The 23,122-nt window shown below is 43.5% G+C and overlaps 1 protein-coding gene across 1 annotated transcript; it reads left to right on the forward strand.

Annotated features, from left to right (window-relative positions):
- The first annotated feature begins 1,607 nt into the window (after positions 1-1,607).
- TMEM129 (transmembrane protein 129, E3 ubiquitin ligase) lies at positions 1,608-22,621 on the forward strand. Its single transcript, XM_075752695.1, has 4 exons — positions 1,608-1,968; positions 2,750-3,224; positions 5,610-5,769; positions 18,265-22,621. Exons 1-4 carry the CDS (start codon positions 1,764-1,766, stop codon positions 18,511-18,513), a joined length of 1,089 nt encoding a protein of 362 aa, XP_075608810.1. The 5' UTR covers positions 1,608-1,763; the 3' UTR covers positions 18,514-22,621.
- Positions 22,622-23,122: the final 501 nt, after the last annotated feature.

Raw genomic sequence — 23,122 nt, forward strand, 5'->3', positions numbered from 1 at the left:
GAAACCTGCTGATTTAGAAATTAATGCAGGATCAGCTCAGAAGGTGGAAAGCTTTTGAAGAAGGTGGTCCACATTTAAATTTGGATTGCATTCAGAGATCCCCTGTTTATCAGGGAGTGTAGTGATAGGACAAGGGGGAATGGGTTTAAACTAAAAGGGGGTAGATTTAGATTAGGTGTTAGGAGAAATTCTTCCCTGTGAGGGTGGTGAGGCACTGGCACAGGTTGCCCAGAGAAGCTGTGGATGCCCCATCCCTGGAAGTGCTCAAGGCCAGGTTGGATGGGGCTTTGGGCAACCTGGTCTAGTGGAGGGTGTCCCTGCCCATGGCAGGGGGGTTGGAACTAGATGATCTCTGAGGTCCCTTCCTCAGAGGGGAACCCCTTCCAACCCAAACCAGTCAAGGATTCTATGATTCTATCCATGTTGATTGATAAATCCACATGAACTTCCATTGTCTTCGGGACTTCGGGACAACTGTCCTGTGTAGCTGCTGGAGCATTTTGCCTCTCTTTCCCCCCTCACAACACAAACCCATCAGTCCCCTGTAGCCCCAAGTACATCTACAACCTCTCAGTTATTCTGCTTCAACAATCTTTGAAGAAAACCATGGAAAGAAGACCTGCTGCTTCACAACCTGATTTTTATTAAACTTCATAGTCCATTCTGCAAATTAAAACAGTCCTTGCTGTTGAATCATTAGACAGCAACAATGAAATTATTTTTAAAACAATGAACTTGCCAGCAATGCTGTCTTTTAGAATGAAGTATGATGCTCATAATCCAAGCATAATTTTTCTGATGCCTCTGTCTTAATTGAGTCACTAAACCGCCATGAATTCGCAATCTCCATCAACATTAGCAACACATCAGCCATCTGCCAGCGTAAGATTTCTCATTCCAGGGGTGGCATTTCCTGTTGACTTGGTACCCCATCAGTAGTAGCATATAACATTGCATCTTGCTTTCTCTGCCGTGCTTTTCCACTTACGCAATTTCCCCTTTCTCTAAAAGACACAAATATGGCAGTTTAGGGTTATTACAGGGTGCAAGCAGGGGTTTTGTTGCATTCTAAGAGAAATGGTCATTCTTGTGGTTGTTATTATTTGTACTTCAATAGTAACAAGAGATCCCAGTCCAGTATCTCCCTGTACTGTGTTCCAGAGCATACAAAGACATCTGAAAACCTGTCTCCTTTTAAGGCCCTTTACCCTGACTTGATTTCTGAAGAAAATACTACACAAAATTCCCCAGGAAAAACAAAGAATTCAGACCCTTAAGTAAAACAGGCCATTTGCGTACTCCAGAAGGATGTTGCCCTCATCCAACTGAGCTCTTTTAAGTTTAGAACCGGAATTAGTCTCTTTCGCCGGGCCTGTGACGCATAACTTGGAAAGTTATCAAGCGTGAGGCCACGGGGAGGGTTGGGCTATTGGGAGACTTGAGTCCTGGCCAGCTCTGGGGAAACGGGCTGAGCGATGGGGGGCACCGGCCTGCGTGGGGCCGCGGCCCCTGCGCAGGCGGGGATGGAGGGGCTCCGCGCCTGAGCCCCACGGCACCCCCCGCCTCGTACCGATACTCCCGGGGCCGCCCGTCCGCCCCGCTCACGGCCGCGGCCGGCTCCGCCCCAGCGGAACTGCCAGCCCGGCAGCGGCCGCGCCGTCCATCCGGGGCTGCGGCGGGAACTACCGCTCCCAGGGAGCAGCGGGGCGGGGCGGGTCGTGCCGGGCCGCCGTGGGAGCGGGCCGTGCCCGGCGGGGCGCAGCATGGAGAGCCCCGCGGTGACCTTCACGTTGGCCTACCTGGTGTTCGCCGTCTGCTTCGTCTTCCCGCCCGACGAGGTGCGCTCGGCGGGGCTGACGGTGCAGAGCCTGCTGGCCGCCTGGCTGGGCAGCGAGGACGCGGCCTTCGTGCAGTACCACCTGCGGCGCAGCACCGGCACCCTGTTGGCGCACTCCCTCCTGCCCCTGGGTGAGCCCCGGCCGGCGGCGGGCGGGAGGGAGGGCCCGGGGGGGGGGGGGGTGGAGGGGGTGGTGGTGTGGGATCCCCACGGGCAAGCACGGCGGGGAGACGGCAGCCCTCAGCCTCGCGGGTGCGAGAGCAAGGGGGTTCCTCAACTGTCCGCGGGTGTCGGTGAATCCGGTTACACTGTACAGCTTGAAGTGTGGTATTTTAGTATCAAGTTTTTTTGTAATGTACACCCTAAGCTTTGTAACTAGTTGGCTGCATCGGAGTACGTGCGATTACAAAGGAATAGCATTTTATTTAACCAGCGAATTCAAACCAGCTTTCTTTAGCCATGTAATTCTGCTAAAACTAAAGTTTTAAAAGTGGCATCTTGCAGGTACTTTTATTCAACCTGCAAATTCAAATCAACTTCCTTTAGGTGTATAATTCTAGTAAAAATCAGTGACAGGTAAGAATTTACCTCAGATTGCTTAGGACAACAGACTCAAATTTGAGTTGTCATCCAGAAGTACAACAGCTCTCCTGGAGATGAGTTCACTGGTTAGGTCATAGAATCATAGAATCCTAGAATGGTTTGGGTTGGAAGGGACCTCAAAGACCATCTATTTCCAGCCCCACTGCCATGGGCAGGGATACTCTCCACTAGCCCAGGTTGCCCAAAGCCCCATCCAACCTGGCCTTGAACACTTCCAGGGAGGGGGCATATAGGTAACTATATGATTCAGGTTTATGTGTTAATGCATGTACTTAATTGCTTTCTGAAAGTAAGTCTTTTTTCTTGCAGGTTATTACCTTGGTATGTGCTTTGCTGCACCTGAAAAGCATCTTTGTTTTTTCTACTTGGCTTCAAAAGGATGGAAAACTTTCTTCTTCTTCGCTGTTCTCTTTCCAGCAGTCACCAGTGCCCTGGCATATTACTGGTCACGGAAAGGTTGGAATAATCATCCATTAGCCCGAACACTTGCTGTTCATGCTCTCCCGCAGTCGGGTTGGAGGGCAGTAGCTTCCTCCATCAATACAGAATTTAGGAGAATCGACAAATTTGCTACCGGAGCCCCAGGAGCGAGGGTGATCGTTACGGACACGTGGGTGATTAAAGTGACCACCTACTGTTTACATGTTGCCCAGCAGCAGGACATTCATTTGACAGTGACGGACTCCAGACAGCATGAACTCACGCCAGACTCAAATATGCCTGTGCAGTTCCTCACCATCCGTGTTGCCAGTATTAATCCCTATGTGAAGGCGTTTGATATCCGGTAAAACAACTACCCTATTATGTTACGTATTTACTATTTGGTGGTGCTAATGAAGTGTTTTTGTGGCAGATCTGAAGACTCCTTGGGTCTTGTCCCTTCCTTTTTGCTCCCTGCCTGGTGGTCAGAGATGCTGTGTGTGCAGTTCTGCCACGCAGTGCGCTGAGGAAAGGTTATTTAGAAAGATTCATCATACACCTACAGTATTGAATGCACAATGGTTAAACAGAGGGACTGCCCTGTTTGATCCATTCTTAGGAAGAGGATTGTGCTGGATGCAGAAGTAACTGGAAAAACTTAGGTGAAAGATGGAGAACAGGAATGAAAGAGAAAATCTTTGGTCTTCCAAATTTTGGGGGAGGAGAAATAGTTATTTGTCTAAAACTGGCTGTTGTTCACCCCTGAGGTTTTTTTCTCCCTTCTGGTCAAGGCTCAGAATTTTGTCCCTGCTCAGAAGAGTTCTCACTGAGCTACTGCAAGCCAAATATCCTTAAAGCAAGATAATAATTTTGGTCCATGTCTGATTTATGTGCTCTTGTAGCAGTAAATCATAGCAAACATGCTGTAAACTGTTAGGGCTTCCTTTCCAAGGGTCCATGCTATTTTTTTCAGCAGCTTCTCTGTGTAGCTATGCAAAAGTACAAGTTCTGCAGAAACCTGTTAACACCAAGTAGAAGGGTGCTAAAGTCTTTGTTGGTGTTGTGGCTTTGTGTACTCCTTTTAATGACATGTTAGTGCCCCTAAAACTATATATTTGAAAAGGCGTTTGGGTAGCGTAGTCTGTACAAATCTGTAAATTTGTACATCAGCAGCATTTATTTACTAGGTAATTAAAAGTAGGCAGATCACAAGACTTGTAGGTGAGCAGAGGGGTCCTGGCAAGCATGAAGAAGGCATAGAGGTGATTGCGTTAGATATCCAGGTGAACAGAGCTCAGAATGAGAGGTTAGTTAGTAAGTGTGTTAGTTAAGGTAAGTGTGACTATCCTAAGAAAAGAGACTTTTCTAGACCTGTGAAAGTGGTGACCAAGTAAGTATTAAAAAACTAATGATTTTCTTCTGTAAGTGCTTCAGTGCTAGAGTGATAAAACTACATCCCCAGCTGAGAAAATCATGGCTTCTGTGACGATTCCTTTTAGAGAAAAGAAAATCCAAACCCCAAAACTTTATTTTGTGGCTAAACAGAACAGCACTGAGAACAGTGTTTAAAAGTTCTTATAATAAGATGTGTCAGAAGTAGCAAATCTCTGCTAGAATACAGTCATACAGGATTTAAGAAAAATGCCATAGGACAAAATTCCCCTATTAAGGATATAGGATCATCGTATATATCCAGAATCAGAATTAGATTCAGTGGGATGTTTCTGGAAGAAAAATGCTTTTGTGCAGGCAAGCCACATTTTCCTGCGTGTTCAATGTGAATTTTTCCTCTGGATGGAAAGGTCTCGGTTATTTGCACAGATAGCATCTGTTAACAAACAACATTATCCTATAGTAGTTAAAACAATGGCGACCACCAGGAGCTAAAGCTAAGCCACCATTGCATTGTACTGGGCTCCAGGAACTCAACGCGTGCTAGGAAGAACGAGGAATTTCAGGGCAATGTTCCCAGAGCTTCTCCATGAAAGCTGTTTAATGAGTGGAAACATCGAGCTGGAGAGTTCTGAATCTGCAGTTCAGAACTGTTCTATTAAACTGGGGTAACAACAGTAACGTGTCGCTGCAGGATCTGCACAAGGTCTCGTGTGCCTCACTTAGACTTACTTTAGCAGACACAACCTAGTGTGAAAGGCAGCTTGTTACAGCTTTAAATCAAAGTGTAAGTAAGTCACATTCAACAGCTGTTTGTAACCTTTGTGAAATTTCATGTTTTGTCTAAAATTGTATAAAAATCACAGAAACTGATATGGATTGACATTCTTCTGATACTTATAAGCACTATATCACCATGCGGTACATGCCACATGACATAACTCTAATTTCTGTCCTCAGGAGTTTATAAACTAGAATTTAGATATGGTACAAGTAAATAGGCATTAAAAAGGTAGACAGAAATTGTGCATGCAGTACTTTAGAGCTAATGCATGATTTATGTACCTGTATAGCTTTTGTTCATGCTGATTACTTCAAAAGCCTTCCTTTCTTTTGTAAGATGTTTTAGCTAATCTCTGGCATGTCCTATCACAGACCTGAAGGAGGACAGTGTTCTATTGTTTAAGTTGTGTCAAAACAGCAAAAGAAAACAAAATGCTCACTGTGTATTTATTCTACTATGTACCAACTTAAATAGCTTTGTTGTGGATTCACTTCTCTGATGTTAACCTCTGCAATGTACTGTCAAGGTATTCGAGTGGATAATCATGGTAACATTTTGTTCCATCTTCTTCAGGTTGAACTCCACAGAGTATGGGGAGCTCCGAGAAAAGCTCCGTGCTCCCATCAGCAATGCAGCTAATGTTGTGATCCATCAAAGCCTTAGTGATTTATTTCTAGAAACCTTTACATCTCTGGTGGAAATTAACCAGACGTATTCTGTTCCAAGCACTCAGGTGAGACTTTCTATCCATGTGCCAATGCAGTAATTATACTTTTCAACATAGGTGAGCCTGTGATTACTGTGTAATTGATAACTGTTTACTTAGGGTTGTCACAGGTGAATTATTAAGAGAAGTCATTGTTGTGGGGTTATTTTATTAAATGACAATTGGATGAGGATTAAATGGTAATTATTAAATGGTAATTAAACAGTAATCAAATGGTAATTAAACAGTGGTCAAACACTCTACTACTTACTGCACTTCTAATAATTAAGCAGGCTTGCACACAATTTGCTTTGGATCTAATATAAAATGTCGCTTACCTCGCTGTAGATAACAGATGCCGAGTAAGGGATCTCTCAGCCTGGAGGAGTAACCCTGACCGGTGTCCTACCCAAGGGGAGATCACTGCTGTGCAGCCCGCTGCTGTGCAGGAGAGCTCAATAGGCTCAGGGGGGGCTGCGGATATTTATAGCGTAAAGGGATGGACTCTTGGTCAAACTCCCCTTTGGTGAGGGTGTGCAGCTATAGCCGTTTTAGTTTTGTCTTGTTCCAGCTGAGGCTGGCACCATTAGCTCCTGGTAAGACATGCCCTGGATTCCTTTGTTCCTGAGAGGATGTGGCCTAGCACAATTTCTCAAGGTTTGCACAGCAGGGCTGACATCAGTCATGCCTGCTTGTTGGGAATGCCTGAACCAAAGTGATGTTCACTCACTCAGGGTGGGTGCATCCGTTACACTCCACCCCATGACTACAGTCAATTCACTTTACTTCACAGAGTGGTGATACGGTCACCTCTTGCCTCTGCTGTAAATATGAGATGGTAATAGCATCATGTTGTCTACTGGAGGATTAAGTGAGAAATACAAAATCAATTAAGGTTAATGATAAGATAGTGCCATACAATCAGTGGCAAGATATTCTGTATTTTTTACAATGAGATATACTGATCAGGCCAAAAACCAGACTTGAATGTATACAAAGACAATAATAGCAGTACAAACTACCACAAGGGCAAACGTTATTATTACAGGATGTAACATGGTGTTCAATATACCTGTTGCCATTGGAGACTATACCAATAGAGTTTCCCGCTAGTAGTGTTCCCCATCCTTCTTCACTCTTCCTGGTATACAGTGTATTTCTTCTCCTTCATGATGGTCAGTTATGAATGTGGTTTTGCTTTGTTGTTATACTTCTTGTAATAAGGCCTGTAAGCCTTTATGTTTCAGTATCTTGTGAAACGCCATCAAGTTCATTCCAATGGGGGAAGGTAACAGGTCTTGATATAGTGTGTAGTTTTCCTTTAACAGTGCATATGAGGTCACTGGGGCTGGATTAAAGTCACATCAAGTAATGTTTACAAAGTTACAAACATATACATTTGATTTATTGTACACATTATGGGTAAAATTTCTATCAACAATTAAGTCACAGAATCATAGACTGGTTTGGGTTGGAAGGGACCTTAAAGATCATCTAGTTCCAACCCCTGCCACGGGCAGGGACACCCTCCACTAGACCAGGTTGCCCAAAGCCCCATCCAGCCTGGCCTTGAACACTTCCAGGGATGGGGCATCCACAGCTTCTCTGGGCAACCTGTGCCAGTGCCTCACCACGCTCACAGGAAAGAATTTCTTCCTACTATCTAACCTAAATCTACCTTCCTTCAGCTTAAGGCCATGACCTCTTGTCCTGTCACTCCATGCCCTTGTAAACGTCCCTCTCCAGCTTTCCTGCAGGCCCCCTTTAGGTACTGGAAGGCTGCCCGGAGCCTTCTCTTCTCCAGGTTGAACAACCCCAACTTTCTCAGCCTGTCTTCATAGGAGAGGTGCTCCAGCTCTCTGATCATCTTTGTGGCCCTCCTCTGGACTCACTACAAAAGGTCCATGTCCTTCTTGTACTGGAGACCCCAGAGCTGGATTCCGTACTCCAGGTGGGATCTCATGAGAGCGGAGCCAAGGGGGAGAATCATCTTTCTCAACCTGCTGATCACACTGCTTTCAGTGCAGCCCAGGACACGGTTGGCTTTCTGGGCTGCTAGCACACATTGCCGGCTCATATTGAACTTCTCATCCACCAGCACCCCCAAGTCCTTCTCCTCAGGGCTGCTCTCAATCTCTTCTCCACCCAGCCTGTAGTTGTGCTTGGGATTGTCCCAACCCATGTGCAGGACCTTGTGCTTGGCCTTATTGATCTTCATGAGGTTCACGTGAGCCCACTTCTCAAGCCTGTCAAGGTCCCTCTGGATGGCATCCCTTCCCTCCAGCGTGTCAACCACACTGCATAGCTTGGTGTGATCAGCAAACTTGCTGTGGGTGCACTCAATCCCGCTGTCCATGTTGCCAACAAAGATGTTAAACAGTGCCGGTCCCAATCCCAACCCCTGAGGAACGCCTCTCATCACTCGTCTCTACCTGGCCATCGAGCCGTTGACTGCAGCTCTTTGAGTGCAACCATCCAGGCAATTCCTTATCCGCCAAGTAGTCCATCCATCAAATCCATGTGTCTCCAGTGTAGAGACAAGGATGTCGTGTGGGACAGCGCCAAATGCTTTGCACAAGTCCAAGTAGATGACATCTTCACAAACAGTTCTTTGGCAGATTAGTGCATGTGGACAGTTCTACTGTTTTCAGAGACCATGACAGGTTAAATATGACTTGTTCTTGTCCTGTACATTTAATAGCATAGAGTCCAATCGCAGAAATTTTGCATACATAGCTTAGTCAGTTGTGGGAGTAACAGAATAGGGAGTAAGTTGATAAGTAGTAGGGGCAGTTGTTGGTATACTGTGAGGTCTGGGAGTAGATGGTAGTGTGGCCTTTAAGAATAGTCCATTTTCACTACCTCCCTTTAGCTGTCCACAGGCACACTGCTTCTATAGTTGTGTCATTAAAGAGGAAACTAATTATACAATTGGGGCATGAGGGACAGCCTACTCTGCTTTTTGATTGAGTTTGATTTATCTTCCTGATAGTCAGGTAGCTGTTTGCCTTTAAATAATTTGTCACATTACGTTCAACAGAGATTCCGTCACCTGGTATAACAGAAATTGCTTTACAATTCTGTAATTACCAGTGATTTTTAAATTTTTTTTTGGTTCTCCCAATATTCCTGTATTTCCATCAATTTTAAGCATGCAGAATATGCTACAGTTACCATATTGATTAGCACAAATAAAAGAAGTGAGGGCCTCCACCCTGTGCGCTGGGCTTGCCAAGGTGTAAACCGGATCTGGTCCATGTTGGTGATGATTACTGCTGCGAGAAGGATGAATGTTCCCCTGATAATCAATCTGATCTCCAAGGGAGGCATTCTGGTATCATTCCTGGAAAGAGAAAATAACACAAGTCTCGGCGGGCTCCAGACTGGTTACCCTTTTTAGTAGCCAGGGTATATCAACCTAGTGGCCTTTGCAGACAATGCGGTCCTAGTAAGTGAATCTTTAGATGGAATGCAGAGAAATACTGATATTTTAGAGGTCTTTTGCAATCTAACAGGCCCCAAAACACAAGGGGCGAAGTGCCGTGGCTTTTACATCCAGCCTACAAAGGACTCTTATACAATCAATTACTGTCTGGCATGGACAGTAAATGGCACATCCTTCAATATGATTGATCCAGGTAGTTTGGAAAAATACCTGGGACTACATAACCCATGGGTTAGAATATCTAAGTCAGAACTACTAGAAAAACTGAATGAATGGTTAAAGTGGATTGGGCAGGCGCCATTGAAGCCATTTCAGAAAGTGGACATTTTGAAGGGATATACTGTCCCACAATTGATACAGTTAGCAGACCAAGCCAATGTAAAAGCCACATTCCCTACAGATCCTTGACTTGACAAGTCTTCACCAGCACTGTTGGGCCCCAGGCCTTGGGAACAAAGATCCAGGTCAATGCAAACATGGAGCCACCGTCAGTGAAGGAAGAGTTGGTATATGAACTGTTACAGAAGCTTGACCCTTACAAATTGATGGACCCTGAGAATGTCCACCTGAGGGTGTTAAGAGAGCTGGCTGACATCATTGTGAGGCCACTCTCCATAATCTTTGAGAAGTTGTAGAGATCAGGGGACGTCTCAGAAGCAACATACAGATGGGCTTATGATCGAGGGGTGGACTTGACCACAGAGGCCATCACCCAGGCCACTCATGAATGTGAAACGTGCTGCAATCAAGAGAGCCACATGAGTAAAATCTCCCTGGAACAGAGGGCAGTGGCTGGGTTTTCGATATGGTGAGGCCTGGCAAATTGACTATACTGGACCACTGCCACGAATGCACCAAGGCAAGTGCAACGTACCATGGTGGAAGCAACTACTGGTTGGCTAGAAATGTACCCTGTAAACCATGCCACTGCCCGAAACACCGTCTTATGCCTCGAAAGGCAAATTTTGTGTCAACATGGTACCCCAGAAAGAATTGAATCAGACAATGGGATTCATTTCTGAAATAACCTCATAAACTTCTGGGCAGAGAGACATGGCATTGAGTGGGTGTATCACATCCCCTATCACCCACAAGCCTCTGGAAAGATTGAGAGATAAAATGAACTGTCAAAGACTATGTTGAGAGTGTTGGACAATGAGGCATGGAAGCACTGGGATACAAATTTAGCTGAAGCCACTTGGCTGATTAACACCAGAGGATCTGCTAACTGTCCTGGTTCTGCCCAAACAAACCCCCTGCATACTGTGGGAGGTGTTAATTTCCCCGTAGTGCACATGGGGAAGTGGCTGGGGAAGACAGTGTGGATTGCTCCTCACCTCAGAAAAGGCAAACCCATTCATGGGATTGCCTTTGCTCAAGGACCTGGGTGTTCGTGGGCAATGCGGAAGGATGGGGATTCTTGGTGTGTGCCCCAAAGAGGTTTAACCTTGAATGAAAGATAATCTGTGATGTGAGTTGTATGTTGTAGGAAGTAATCACACAATCACAGAATGGTATGGGTTGGAAGGGACCTCTGGAGATCATCTAGTCAGGATCTGGAGATCATCTAGAGCAGGATCACCTAGAGCAGGTTGCACGGGATTGCGTCCAGGTGGGTTTGAACATCTCCAGAGAAGGAGACCACAACCTCTCTGGGCAGCCTGTTCCAGTGCTCTGTCACCCTCAAAGTAAAGAAGTTTTTCCTCATGCTGAGCTGGATCTTCCTGTGTTGCAGTTTGTGCGCATTGCCCCTTGTCCTATCACTGGACACCACTAAAAAGAGTCTAGCCCTTTCCTCTGGACATCTGCCCTTTAGATATTTGTAAGTGTTGATCAGATCCCCTCTCAGTCTTCTCTTCTCCAGACTAAACAGCCCCAGCTCTCTCAGCCTTTCTGCATACAAGAGATGCTCCAGTCCTCTAATCATCTCTGTAGCCCTCTGCTATGTCCCGTTGTCATAAAAGCCAAAACCCTCACAGGAATGACCTGAACTGACAAACAGCGAGTATTGCAAGGAACCAGACAAGTGCAACGATGACCCAAACCAAGTCAGTGTTGGTGCCCAGCAACTGAACATACTACTTCTCCTGTCCTGAGCACCCATCTTGACAGATGGGGCCCAAATCATAGCCTATTCTTATGAACAACCATCTAGCAGCAAGATTACTTGACTCAGGCTTTTTGTTGGTGTCAGAACAGATCTTTTCTAACTCCTATGAACCAAATATTCTTGAAAGTAATAGCAGAGGCATCTCACTTTTTTTTTTTGCTTTTACTTTCAAAGACATTCCTCCTAAGCAGTTGGCCTACCAATGCTAAGCAACGGCTGTCAGTTCCTAACCATAATTTTCCTTCGTCTAAATATGTTTAGTCCATGGTTCCTTCCTCCATGGATTTCCAGCCTCTGCTACCAGTGATATTGCCCACCCAGTTGTACCCTGAAGACAGACATATTTTTTAATATACTTTTCATGAACATATTGGATCTGTTGGAGCGAGTCCAGAGGAGGGCCATGAAGATGATCAGAGAGCTGGAGCACCTCTCCTATGAAGACAGGCTGAGAGAGTTGGGGCTGTTCAGCCTGGAGAAGAGAAGGCTCCAGGGAGACCTTACAGCAGCCTTCCAGTACCTAAAGGGGTGTGCAGGAAAGCTGGAGAGGGACTGGTTACAAGGGCATGGAGTGACAGGGCAAGGGGGAATAGCATTAAGCTGAAGAAAGGTAGGTTTAGATTAGATGTTAGGAAGAAATTCTTCACTATGAGAGTGGTGAGGCACTGGCACAGGTTGCCCAGAGAAGCTGTGGATGCCCCATCCCTGGAAGTGTTCAAGGCCAGGTTGGATGGGGCTTTGGGCAACCTGGGCTAATGGAGGGTGTCCCTGCCCATGGCAGGGGGGTTGGAACTACATGATCTTTGAGGTTGCTTCTAAGCCAAACCAGTCTAGGATTCTATGAAGCCCATGGACGCTGTTACAGGACAGGGGATACTAGTTAATGAGAATGTATAAATCTATATGTTGAGTATAAAAAATGGTTTAAGTATGTAGTTTATGTTGTAGGTGTTGGTAAGAAGGGATTTCAGTAATGAGAATTAAATACAATGGGATGGTTAGAAGATATATATATACACACACATATATATGTATTAAATTATGTGGACCTGAGCATGACTCAAATGTTATGGACTAAGGGGTGGAGATTATATTGGATCTGACTGAGATGGAGTTAATTTTCTCTACAGCAGCTGGCACAGCACCAAGGCTGTCTCTCCAACATTTCCCCCCCACCACCAGTCGGATGGGGGTGGGCAAGGTCTTGGGAGGGGACGCAGCCAGGACAGCTGACCCAAGCTGACCAAAGGGATATTCCATACCACAGCACATCTGCTCAGCAATAAAAGCTAAGAGAAAAGAAGAGGAGGGGAGGGGATATTTGTTATTATGACATTTGTCTTCTGGATCAACCAGTCCATGTACTGAAGCCCTACTTCCTGGGAACTGGCTGAACATTGCCTGCTGATGGGAAGTAGAGAATAAATCTTTTGTTTTCCTTTGCTTCCACACACAGCCTTTGCTTTTGCTTTGGTAAACTGCCTTTCTTTTGACCCACGAGGTTATTTTCCATCTTGTTTTCTCCACTCCCCCCTTACCCTCCTCTTACTGCTGACGAGGGGACTGAGAGAACAGCTTGGTGGGCACCTGGCGTCCAGCCAAGGTCAGCCCACCACAACATTGCACATATATTCAGGAGCCAAGCAAGAGCTCTTGTAAATCATAATTGACTGTAAATAAATGGATTTTTTTTCTTTCTAAGTGAGGAGCTGGACCTCAGTGAGGAGTGAAGGAGGGAGGTGGGAGAGGCCTGATAGTACGTAGGGATGAAAAGGGACTCTGTATCATGATGCGTCATCTTTCCAACAGGCACCAATTAACAGTCTTAGCTAGGTGGATGGGCCACCTTTACTTAAACCAGAAAATGAGCATGTATAAATTAGATATATTTGATCAATAGCTAGGATATATCCACCTAGTGCCAGCATGTTTAGCTCCACCGAGCAGCAGTGGGTGAATGCATATAGCCCTGAAGAAGTCTATTAAAAGTAAATTGTATCCCATCCTAGGTAAAAGCAAATTTTCTTTTATCCTACTCCTGCAATGGCACCATAAACCCCCATATATATACATCAAGTACCACCATCTAGGGCTGAGCGGCAGCCTGGAGGGTGGCAGTGAATGTAGCAATGGTCAGGACAGTGTTTGCATTTACTTTCTATAGCCTTTGGTTAGGCGCCACCTTTTTTTAACTGGCCACACTAGGGAATTAATGGGGAGTGCATTTGGGAGGTAATGTGTCTTTTTTCTAGGTTCACCTATGACCTCTGCAATACCCGTCCAGTTATCGGCAGAGCCGGGATACCTAGGGAAGTTAGTTATTTTTGAGTCAGGCAGCGTGGGCGCAGCTCGCAGTAAGTGAACTATGCCAGTTCACTGACGCCCACGGATGGCTGCTGATTTTTGCTCAGCTAACTAAGGACACTCCAGGCAGCCAAAAGACCAAACAGGCAGTTTCCAAACTCGTCCTTGTAATACATCAAAGCCTAACACATTTTCTTTCCCTGAAACTAATGCTAATTGGTGCCTTATATCCTTTTCTGCCCTGGCAGAAGTTTACTTCAGCTGTGGAGCGTGTTTTGCTGGTAAATCCTGTTATTTTAACCCTTTGTTGACTGGGCTTAATGTAAGTTCTTTGGGCATCCAAACTTGAGATTATTGAAATCTGAGCTCCTGTATCAATTAAAAAAATTACTAGCTGCCTTTGAAGAGGCAAATGGGACATAAATGTGAGTGCTGTCTGCTTTACCCCATTGACAAATTTAAATCCTCTGGACAGGCAGCCCAAATTGCTGTCTGGGACTTACTCTTTTTTTTGGCTTCAAGGTTTGCAGTTCATCCCTAAGAGGTCCAAAAGGGTTATTCGCAGGGTCGTTGGGGACGGATGGTTGGTTGGTTTGTTCCAGATTCCTGGATACCCCTTGTTTTTGGAAAGCCTTGATCAGACTAAGTATAGTCCCTATCGGTTGGCCCTGTATGGCTACCTGAGGTATGCCTAGCTTTTCTCCATAGTTCATTACGCCTTTTTCAGGGGTCTGCTACCTCACCAGGGGTTTATGAGGTCAGGGAAGGTGTCGGAGGTTCTGGAGAGTTCGTTTAACTTGCCAGATCCACCTGCTATCTGCTTCAGCTTGGGATCACCCACCTGGTGTTGGTTTGTCCCACCCCATCTCTCTACCATGACTGACAGTGCCATGCAACAGTTCTGCCCAGGTCCGGATGGATCCGAGTCAGAGTTGCCTGTCCTGACCCTCCTGAGTGTCATGCTCTATGTTTTCTCTTATTTCCTCCCTTTTTGCAATGAGGTACAGTTTTAAGATAGCAGGGGCTCCCCTTATCAGTGGTTTCATAGCCTGAGGGTCTGCAGGGGCAGCGACAGGGTAATTACCATGTGCATTCCTGTCGTTCATGGCCTGAAGGCAGGCTGCTTTTGTAACTGCAGTAGAAAGTTCACTTAATGATCTTACTGGTATAGCAGCAGGCTCCCCTCTATCCCGAGCATCTATGCCTCCTGCCCAATATGTCACTTGTTGTGTGATAGAGTGTGGCTCAGTGTTAGGGTCTGGTCCCTCGTTCAAGAACAGTTCTGTTCTCCAAAAACCATCCGTTTTGCCTTGATCTAACATAATACAGTCTCCTCCGGTTAAGAAGACATGCCATAGATACTCAGTCTTACTCTCGCCAGGCTTCCGCCCATATTTTTCTTGCAGATTGGCCAGCTGGAGTGGGTGCCATGGAATGGTCCTTGGGGTATTTCTCTATTTGCCCCCTTGGGGTCCAGCAGATACCTCAGTTTTAATATCAGGGGCTACCTTAAATTGTGATTCATTTAATTCACTCTCCTTGCTAACTTCTTCATCGGGGTCTTCACAAATATCTCAGTACCAGTCTTCCGGGGATATGATTAGTTTACAGATTTTTACAGGATCTGGGGGGCTGGGGGCACAAGTAATCATGAGTTCTAGTTTATCCTCTACCTTCCTTCACTTTTCTTTTTCCTCCCCCAGTTGTTTCAGCAATTGGTCTATTCGCAGAGATAACTGCATTTCTTGTGGCTTTCTTTGCAACCTCATCTTTTAACATTTGCATTTCCCTTTCCTTGCATTCCCTATAATGACAGGCTGCTTCCAGACATGTTCCCAACATTTTGCACATTATTCCCTTTTCTTTACCATCTTTTATTTTCCCTCTTGTAAGGATTAACTGTTCCTCTCTCTTATTCCAATTACCGTGATTTTCATATGCCCAATCTTCCAAAAATTTCAGTGAAGGGCTAACTCTGTGCCTCCATAAGTAGTCAGTGATTGAACCCACCATTCTGCTGACCATGCCAATGTTTGTTGCAGGTGAATTATTAAAAGAAGTTGTGGGGTTAACCAAAAGGTTTTATTAAACAATGATTAAACAAGTTACTAAATGGTTAGTATTAAATGGCAATTAAGCAGTAATCAAACTAATTAAATGGTAATTTAACAGTGGTCACTCTACTACTTACAGCACTTCTAATAATTAATATTTAATAATCATTAATAATGAATAATTAAGCAGGCTTGCACACAATTTGCTTTGGATCTAATATAAAATGTCGCTTACCTCGCTGTAGATAACAGATGCCGAGTAAGGGATCTCTCAGCCTGGAGGAGTAACCCTGACCGGTGTCCTACCCAAGGGGAGATCACTGCCGTGCAGCCCGCTGCTGTGCAGGAGAGCTCAATAGGCTCAGGGGGGGCTGCGGATATTTATAGCGTAAAGGGATGGACTCTTGGTCAAACTCCCCTTTGGTGAGGGTGTGCAGCTATAGCCGTTTTAGTTTTGTCTTGTTCCAGCTGAGGCTGGCACCATTAGCTCCTGGTAAGACATGCCCCGGATTCCTTTGTTCCTGAGAGGATGTGGCCTAGCACAATTTCTCAAGGTTTGCACAGCAGGGCTGACATCAGTCATGCCTGCTTGTCGGGAATGCCTGAACCAAAGTGATGTTCACTCACTCAGGGTGGGTGCATCTGTCACAAGGGCTCACCTTCCATTTCAGTTAATATGTAATAAATGTAGTTCTGGTTGATTCTTCTGTTTCTTCTCTGAGGAGACAAACATAGTGTGAACATGACATTTTGAGACATGAGAAATAGCAGAGTGGAAGAAAATCCCCTATAATAATTTCAACAAAAATTTTACTTGAAAACATTTGGAAATGATGAGGTTACATTTCCAGAAAGCTAGAATCACAGTTTGTTACTGTTCTTTAGGCAGTTTGCTCCATTACAGCTTGCTTTTCTAGACAGCCAGGTTTTGTTGGATCTTCTGCTGAAATAAATTAATGATTCTTAACTGAGGCTTGCTTTTATTGTAAATAACGCCATGGAGTCCTTCCTTCAGTAATATTTGTGGAGACCTGCTCATTATTATACTTGTGCCGCAGTCGGAAGAGTGACTGGAGCACTGTTCAATGTACGAGAGTTCATTCACCTAGTTCTGGTGACCTTGCAGTGAGTCTGTGCCAGATGTTCCAGACGATGGAGTGAGTACCTGATGTCATTGGTAGTGTCATGCAGCTTATGTAGTGTCTTCACTGTATGGTTACATGCACTAGCTAAAACAAAACTGGATCAGATATGTCTACACATAATGGAGTTGTGCATTCTGATTGCAGTACCAGCATATAGTGAAAAGAGATTTTCAAAATAAAGAGAAGATACTATTCATTTGAGAGAGTTGTTTTCTTGCAGGGCTTTTAATTTGTGACACATTTAAGTGTCAGCTGAATTTTGGTTTGACATTGAGTGATAAATAACATCGGAAATTATGATACAGACATTAAAAATACTACATGGGGTTTTCCCCTATTCTGAAGCTCCGTGAAGAAGCTGAAAAAGTTAGTTAACTTTCCTATGCTAGTTGTTCCTGCCTAAAAGCTAAGGTAGAGCCCTAATTTCACAAGCTAAAACCTGATACAGCTTCTGAGAGAAGCAGCCCTTCTTCGTGCACTCTCCTCATCCCTGTGTTGACACAAGACTTTGCAGTGATCCTGGTTGGGGGAAATGATCGAGGTGAAAAGAGGCAAAGAAAGATGATCAACTCCGCAGTCAGGCTGCCAGTGTGGTTGAGCAGACACTTGAGCTGACAAGGGGAGAGAGACTGGAGGTGAGAACTAGAGACCACAAAGCAAAGCTGCTTTTTGTTACCCTGATAGCAGTATGAACAGAATTCAGGTCTCCGTGGCTGTTCATTGTGCTGTCGTCTGAACTTTGTTAAGTTCTTGGAGAGCTTTGGCTGGAAGACACATGGGAAATACTAATTATTGTTTATTAATTGTAAAAGACTTCATAGCAATATGATCTCCCTATATGCAACTGCAAGTTCATGTGGCATAATTAATGGTGGGGAAATAGCAATTATTCCAATATTATCCAAGAAAAAGTAAGTAAATTTCTGGTCCTTCAAGGTGAGTGCCCATTGTGTTCAGTAGTGCCCAAATTTCCTGTTACTTATGTCTCTTACTTACAAAAATGCAAGACAGGAACAGCCATTTACTGTAATACATGGTAAGAACTGTTTGCTTTGGTTGTTTTCTGTACTTTATTGGTATGTTTTTTGAAAAATAGTATGTCTGAATGATAAAGATGGCTGCTTGCTTACCTTGCTCTGGCTGCTGTGCTCTGGAAACAGGTGGAGCTCTTCAGAGAGAGAAGGAACGTTTATTTTCAGTCCTTTTTGTTTAATCAGTCTCATGCAGCAGTTCTGGGTTTTCTGTTTAAAGTGATACTTTGTTCTCATTCATTAGAGGGCATTCTGATAAAACAGGGCTCTGGAGATTGAAATCATTCAGCATCTTCTGGTGGGGCAGTTCTGCCTTGAGGCTGTGCCCGACTCAGGTTCCTGCTATGCTTGTGTGCAGATTTTCTAAAAGCCTTTGAAGAGCAATAAAAGAAACTGTGTGGTTCATAATTTTGACGTTTGTCTCCTCCTTTAGGAGCTGGAGCCATGCATAGGGTGTATGCAGACTATCGCTAACATCAAGCTCATCAAGAACTGCCAGGAGCCAAACGAAGGGGAATGCCAGCAATGCTACTGTCGTCCTATGTGGTGCCTCACCTGCATGGGCAAATGGTTTGCAAGCCGACAGGATCAGCAGCACCCAGAGACCTGGCTGTCGAGCCAAGTGCCTTGTCCGACTTGCAGAGCCAAATTTTGCATTTTAGATGTTTGCATAATACGATGAATAATACTTGGGTATGTTTTAACTTTTTAAATTTGAATGTATTTCATAGTGGGTTTGGTTAAAAGGCCTGTTAGATTTGTTTCTGAGACTTCACATTCTATAGGGGTGCAAACTCCAGAGCTTTCTTTTACAGTGTTGAAAACAGATGTAAGTCTTTTCAGTTCCTCTACATTTTTACTTGTATCTTTGGGTTTTATTCACTAGATGTCAATTTCTGGAATTTGTTTTTTTTAAAAACATATTTTGGTTTCTTATGTCTTGGATGGAATAAGGGTATCCCTGTGTATTAGCAGTACTATTCTCTTTTCAAGTTTTAACATAGGTTAAATTCTTTAATTTTTTAAATTTAACCTGGCGTTTGATTCTTTAGTAAAGGGCTAACTGAGAAAATTACTTTGGTTAGACTTCATTGGTATTTTTTTTCTTCTCTAATCCATTTTTAAAGTTCTTCCTAATCTTTGCAAGTGTTCACCAAACAAGTATACTAGTTGTGTTCCTTCTGCTGGTCCCCTCCACTTATGAAGGGGATCAGTTTCTATAGGATAAGGAATTTAATCCCTGAAGATATACAACTCCCACAGGGACCTTTTATCCCATTAATCTGCCTCTAGCTTATTTTTTGATGGATTTATTTATTTCAAACAACAGAAGGATTCACAAACACGCCTCATTTACCTACACTACTAATGCTATGCATGGTTAAATGTCTTGGTTTCCAGGAGCTACATTGCTTAGGGTTTCAGTGCTCTTTAGGTGATGGACTTTTGATTATACATTTAAAGGGAGGGCAGCAAACATCTGAACTGTCTAACTACTCTGAAAGAATGCTCAGTTATTTCAGAGCCTGTAAGCTTTTTCTCACTGGTAACCTTTCCTCTGAAAGAGATGCCAGGATGACAAAGGTGTAAGTTGCCATGCTAGATGCCCCAAGAATGACCATCATTAATGTAGGTTTTTCAGGCTTGCAATTCAAAGACTGATCATAAACAGTAGTCCGTGTTTTAATATCTGTAGAGTACTGATGCACATTTCTCGATCTGATCTGCATCAGAATAATTTGTAAATTAAAATCAAAGTCTTTTTCATACATTTAAAAGAGCCCTACTCCTAGACCTAAATGCAGCACATAGTGTTCTAGCTGTCCATCACACCCTTCAATGAACAATTACTTGGCATACTGCTTGGTGGAAAGTCTCAAGCTGCTAGAGAATGTGTGTTTGAGTTCTTCTGCTAACCTGTGCGCTGCAGGCATTTGATTGCTTGGGTTGTCCATCTTAGAGGGGTGGTAACCTCAGGCACTCAGGTGAGTCAACTGGCGAGAGAAAGGATTATTTTAATGCTTTGGTCTAGGAGCATAAGTCCTAATACCTTACACCAATATAATCAGAAGGCTTTTATCAGTAAATCACTATCATAGATGACATGCCAGTGGTTAACTGAAAACCTCTTGATTACCATGACTGGCAAAACTGCTTTGAGCAGGAATAGGTGGCAGGACATTACAAACGGTACAAGTACTGAAAGCACAACCATGGAAGATTTCATTAGTCTCAGCCTAGCTACAGGTTGTGTGGTGAATGCACTGAACTGCACTTAGAGCCAGCCAGCCAAGAAACGGTTACGACTGTGGCTGCAAGCCATGTTTTGGAGAGGGATAAAGAGTTGAGAAGAGATTTGACAGCATCATTTGAGAACCAGCATGTATGTTATATAGTTGGTGTTGGGATTTTTGTTCGGGTTTTTTTAATAATACACATTTATAAAGTCCAAACTGTTTGGGTTTAAGGACACTAATCGCTTGAGCATATCTCAGTTGTTACATATACAACATTCACTATGCAATTATCTGTACTACCTATTAATAAGGGTAATTTTTCTGGTTTTCATTACTTGTTGTTTTGGACTATATAGAGTGAAAATTTGACACTGAGACTGGTTTCGTCTCTCTTTCCCAAAGAGATCTTAAGATGTCCCTTTAATTAAATTGAGTTCCAGAGTTTCAGACAGATTTGTTGACAAGTCTGAAAATTAATAAAAACTCAAGGAGCTCATCAGTGATTTAATTTAAAATATTTTCCCACACTTCTGTGGGAAAGTTATTTGGAAGTTTGAAATGGTCCCTGCAGGATTTTTTAACCTTTGGACCAGGTGGTGTCATCTGACATGCACCTTCTCACCACACAGCAGCCTTTACAAATAAGCCTTTTGTACCAGTTACTTCTGGGAAGTTTACATAATGTGGCACAGATACAAGGGATGTGGTCCTTGAAATAGTTGCAGAAGAGAGGATAGGATTTTGGAGCTGTGGTTTTGCCACTGACAGTTGTTCCATTCCTACAGTTCTTTTCCTGTTTGGAATGAAAATATTTATTGTAAAGATTGTTGAAGTTAAAATTGAAAAGGCCTTGAGAAACTTAGATAATAAATACATGTAGTTGCAGCTGGTTTTATACAAGAAAACAGGTCAGTTGCCAGTAGTATCTTGTGTAATAAGAGCTTTAGTCTCCTAATTGCTTGTGCAGTGGAGTTGTTCTTTACAGAAATCTACTTTGAATTGATTGGAAGTTTTCATTTCAGAGGAACTTTGCTTTTATTCATCTTACTTCTTTTGCCAGTGTAACAGTACAACAAAGAAACAGTCATACGTGTATAATACTATTGCATCTTTTAATGGTAGTGCTCTATCCACAGAAGTGCCTCTTAGAAAACTTAGTAATAATTACCAAAATAAAATTGTGATTTATGTTAGTAATAGTGCCTGGCTTACATTCCTTAAAACAAGCATTTTTTTCCAAGTTTAAATTCTCAAAGTAATCTGGCATGCCTCCAAAGTTTGTAAGCTTCTTAAAGGTTGCGTTAGAGAACCAACTTGTTAAAAATCCATATGACGTATTCTTCTTAGAGATAGTAGGAGGAGAAACCGTGACCTCTCCCTGCAGAGTCATGTGATATCTTATTTGTCTTGAATAAATCACTAAAGTTGAAAATAAGAGTATAAAAATAGCCATTTGTCTTTGTGATAGCTTCAGGTCATCATCTGAAGAACCACATGCCCATATAGGGCTGTTTCTAGAGGTCATCTCTGTTAGCAGTAAAAAGAAATAAATTGCCTCCCACCCAATCTTGATATGTTTCTTAAACGTAAGGATAGGGTTTAGAGTCAGTCTTTTTACAGCACTTTTCTAAGAAAAATTGAACCAAGTAATGCGATGGGCTAAAATACTTAAAGAATTTTCTTGAATTATTAGTGATTTAGTCTTGCTTTTTCAGTTGTGTGTATGCTTTTCCACATCACTGACTTGTGGATAGGCAATCTTAGCAAACTCAAGTACGTTATATAAATGTCATGTCATTACAATAAGACAATCTTTATGTGGGTGCACAGTGTCAGTATAAATAACCCATATATATGTATACATGTATAGCCCAAATTTCCATATGTGCTGCAGCTGATAGCCCAAATTTCCATATGTGCTGCAGCTGAACAGGCATTTCTGAAAACATGGGCTGTGGTTGTATCATTTGTTTTCACAGTTGTGCGATTTCTCTAATTGTAGCATTCCAGAAACGGGCAAGATATGTTATCTATTGATTTTTCAGGTTAGCATAGTCTGCGAACCCAAAAAAAGGCATTTTGTCCAAGCAGGATATATTTTGAATCCACGGTATGAGTGCAGTTGTTTCCCATGAGGCTTGCCATAACTTCAAACCAAACTACCAGGTTACTGGTGTGATCTTTTCAGTATGAGTGGTTTTATTGTGTTGGAACTTGGTAGACTTCAGCTACGTGCCATTCCAGTCAGGCTAAACCTCAGTTAAGACATAACTGACTGAAGTTCTGAGTGCTATTTCTTAAAAAAATGTTGACTTTGAGATATTTAAGGAGTTGAGATATAAATATTCAAGCTCTTACATGCATTACGAGACATTTGCTTCCAAAGATACACCGCAGGGTTTGTTATTTGTGGTTGGGGTTTTTTTAACCTAGACTATTTTAAAATGGACAGTATTATTTGGATAGCCTTTAAGGAAAAGATTTAATGAATACATGTAGTTAATCTTAAAACTCTCTGAAGAGCTGAATAAAAATACAATTGATTTTATGTAAGACTTCTGGTTTTCATTTTAAAGTTAACAGTTAAAACTTAACGTGGGTGGAAGTCAGTCCTTCTTGCCTGTATACAACGTGTTAGCTGGGAATGTGTCACTACAGAGAGCTTGAATTCTCCAGAAGGTGCACCTGATCACGCCTTCTGTGATGAATTTTCCTACTATAACCTGAATGCAGAGGGTTGTGTAAATGAAAGAAGGCGTGTAAGCTCTATGTATGTCTCTCAGGAAGAAAAAAACCAACTACTTTCCCCGAGTATCGGGGGGAGGAGTGACACTGGATGTCACGGAACCCGCAGGGACGGTGACTAGGAATTTGCCTTTCCAGCGGAGCACTGCCATGTAGCAATGATGTGCCCTGTATAAACCGATTTTTTATTGTGGCATTGACCGTACACCTTAGCGAGGGCAGGCAATAGGAGGGTGCAGTGCATTCCATTCACGGTATAAAACGCGGGACACGTTTCCCTGGAGCGTACCGTGCGATACCTAGCAACCC

The sequence above is a fragment of the Balearica regulorum genome, chromosome 4 (assembly GCF_011004875.1).
Source record: "Balearica regulorum gibbericeps isolate bBalReg1 chromosome 4, bBalReg1.pri, whole genome shotgun sequence".
Taxonomy (NCBI): Eukaryota; Metazoa; Chordata; class Aves; order Gruiformes; family Gruidae; genus Balearica; species Balearica regulorum.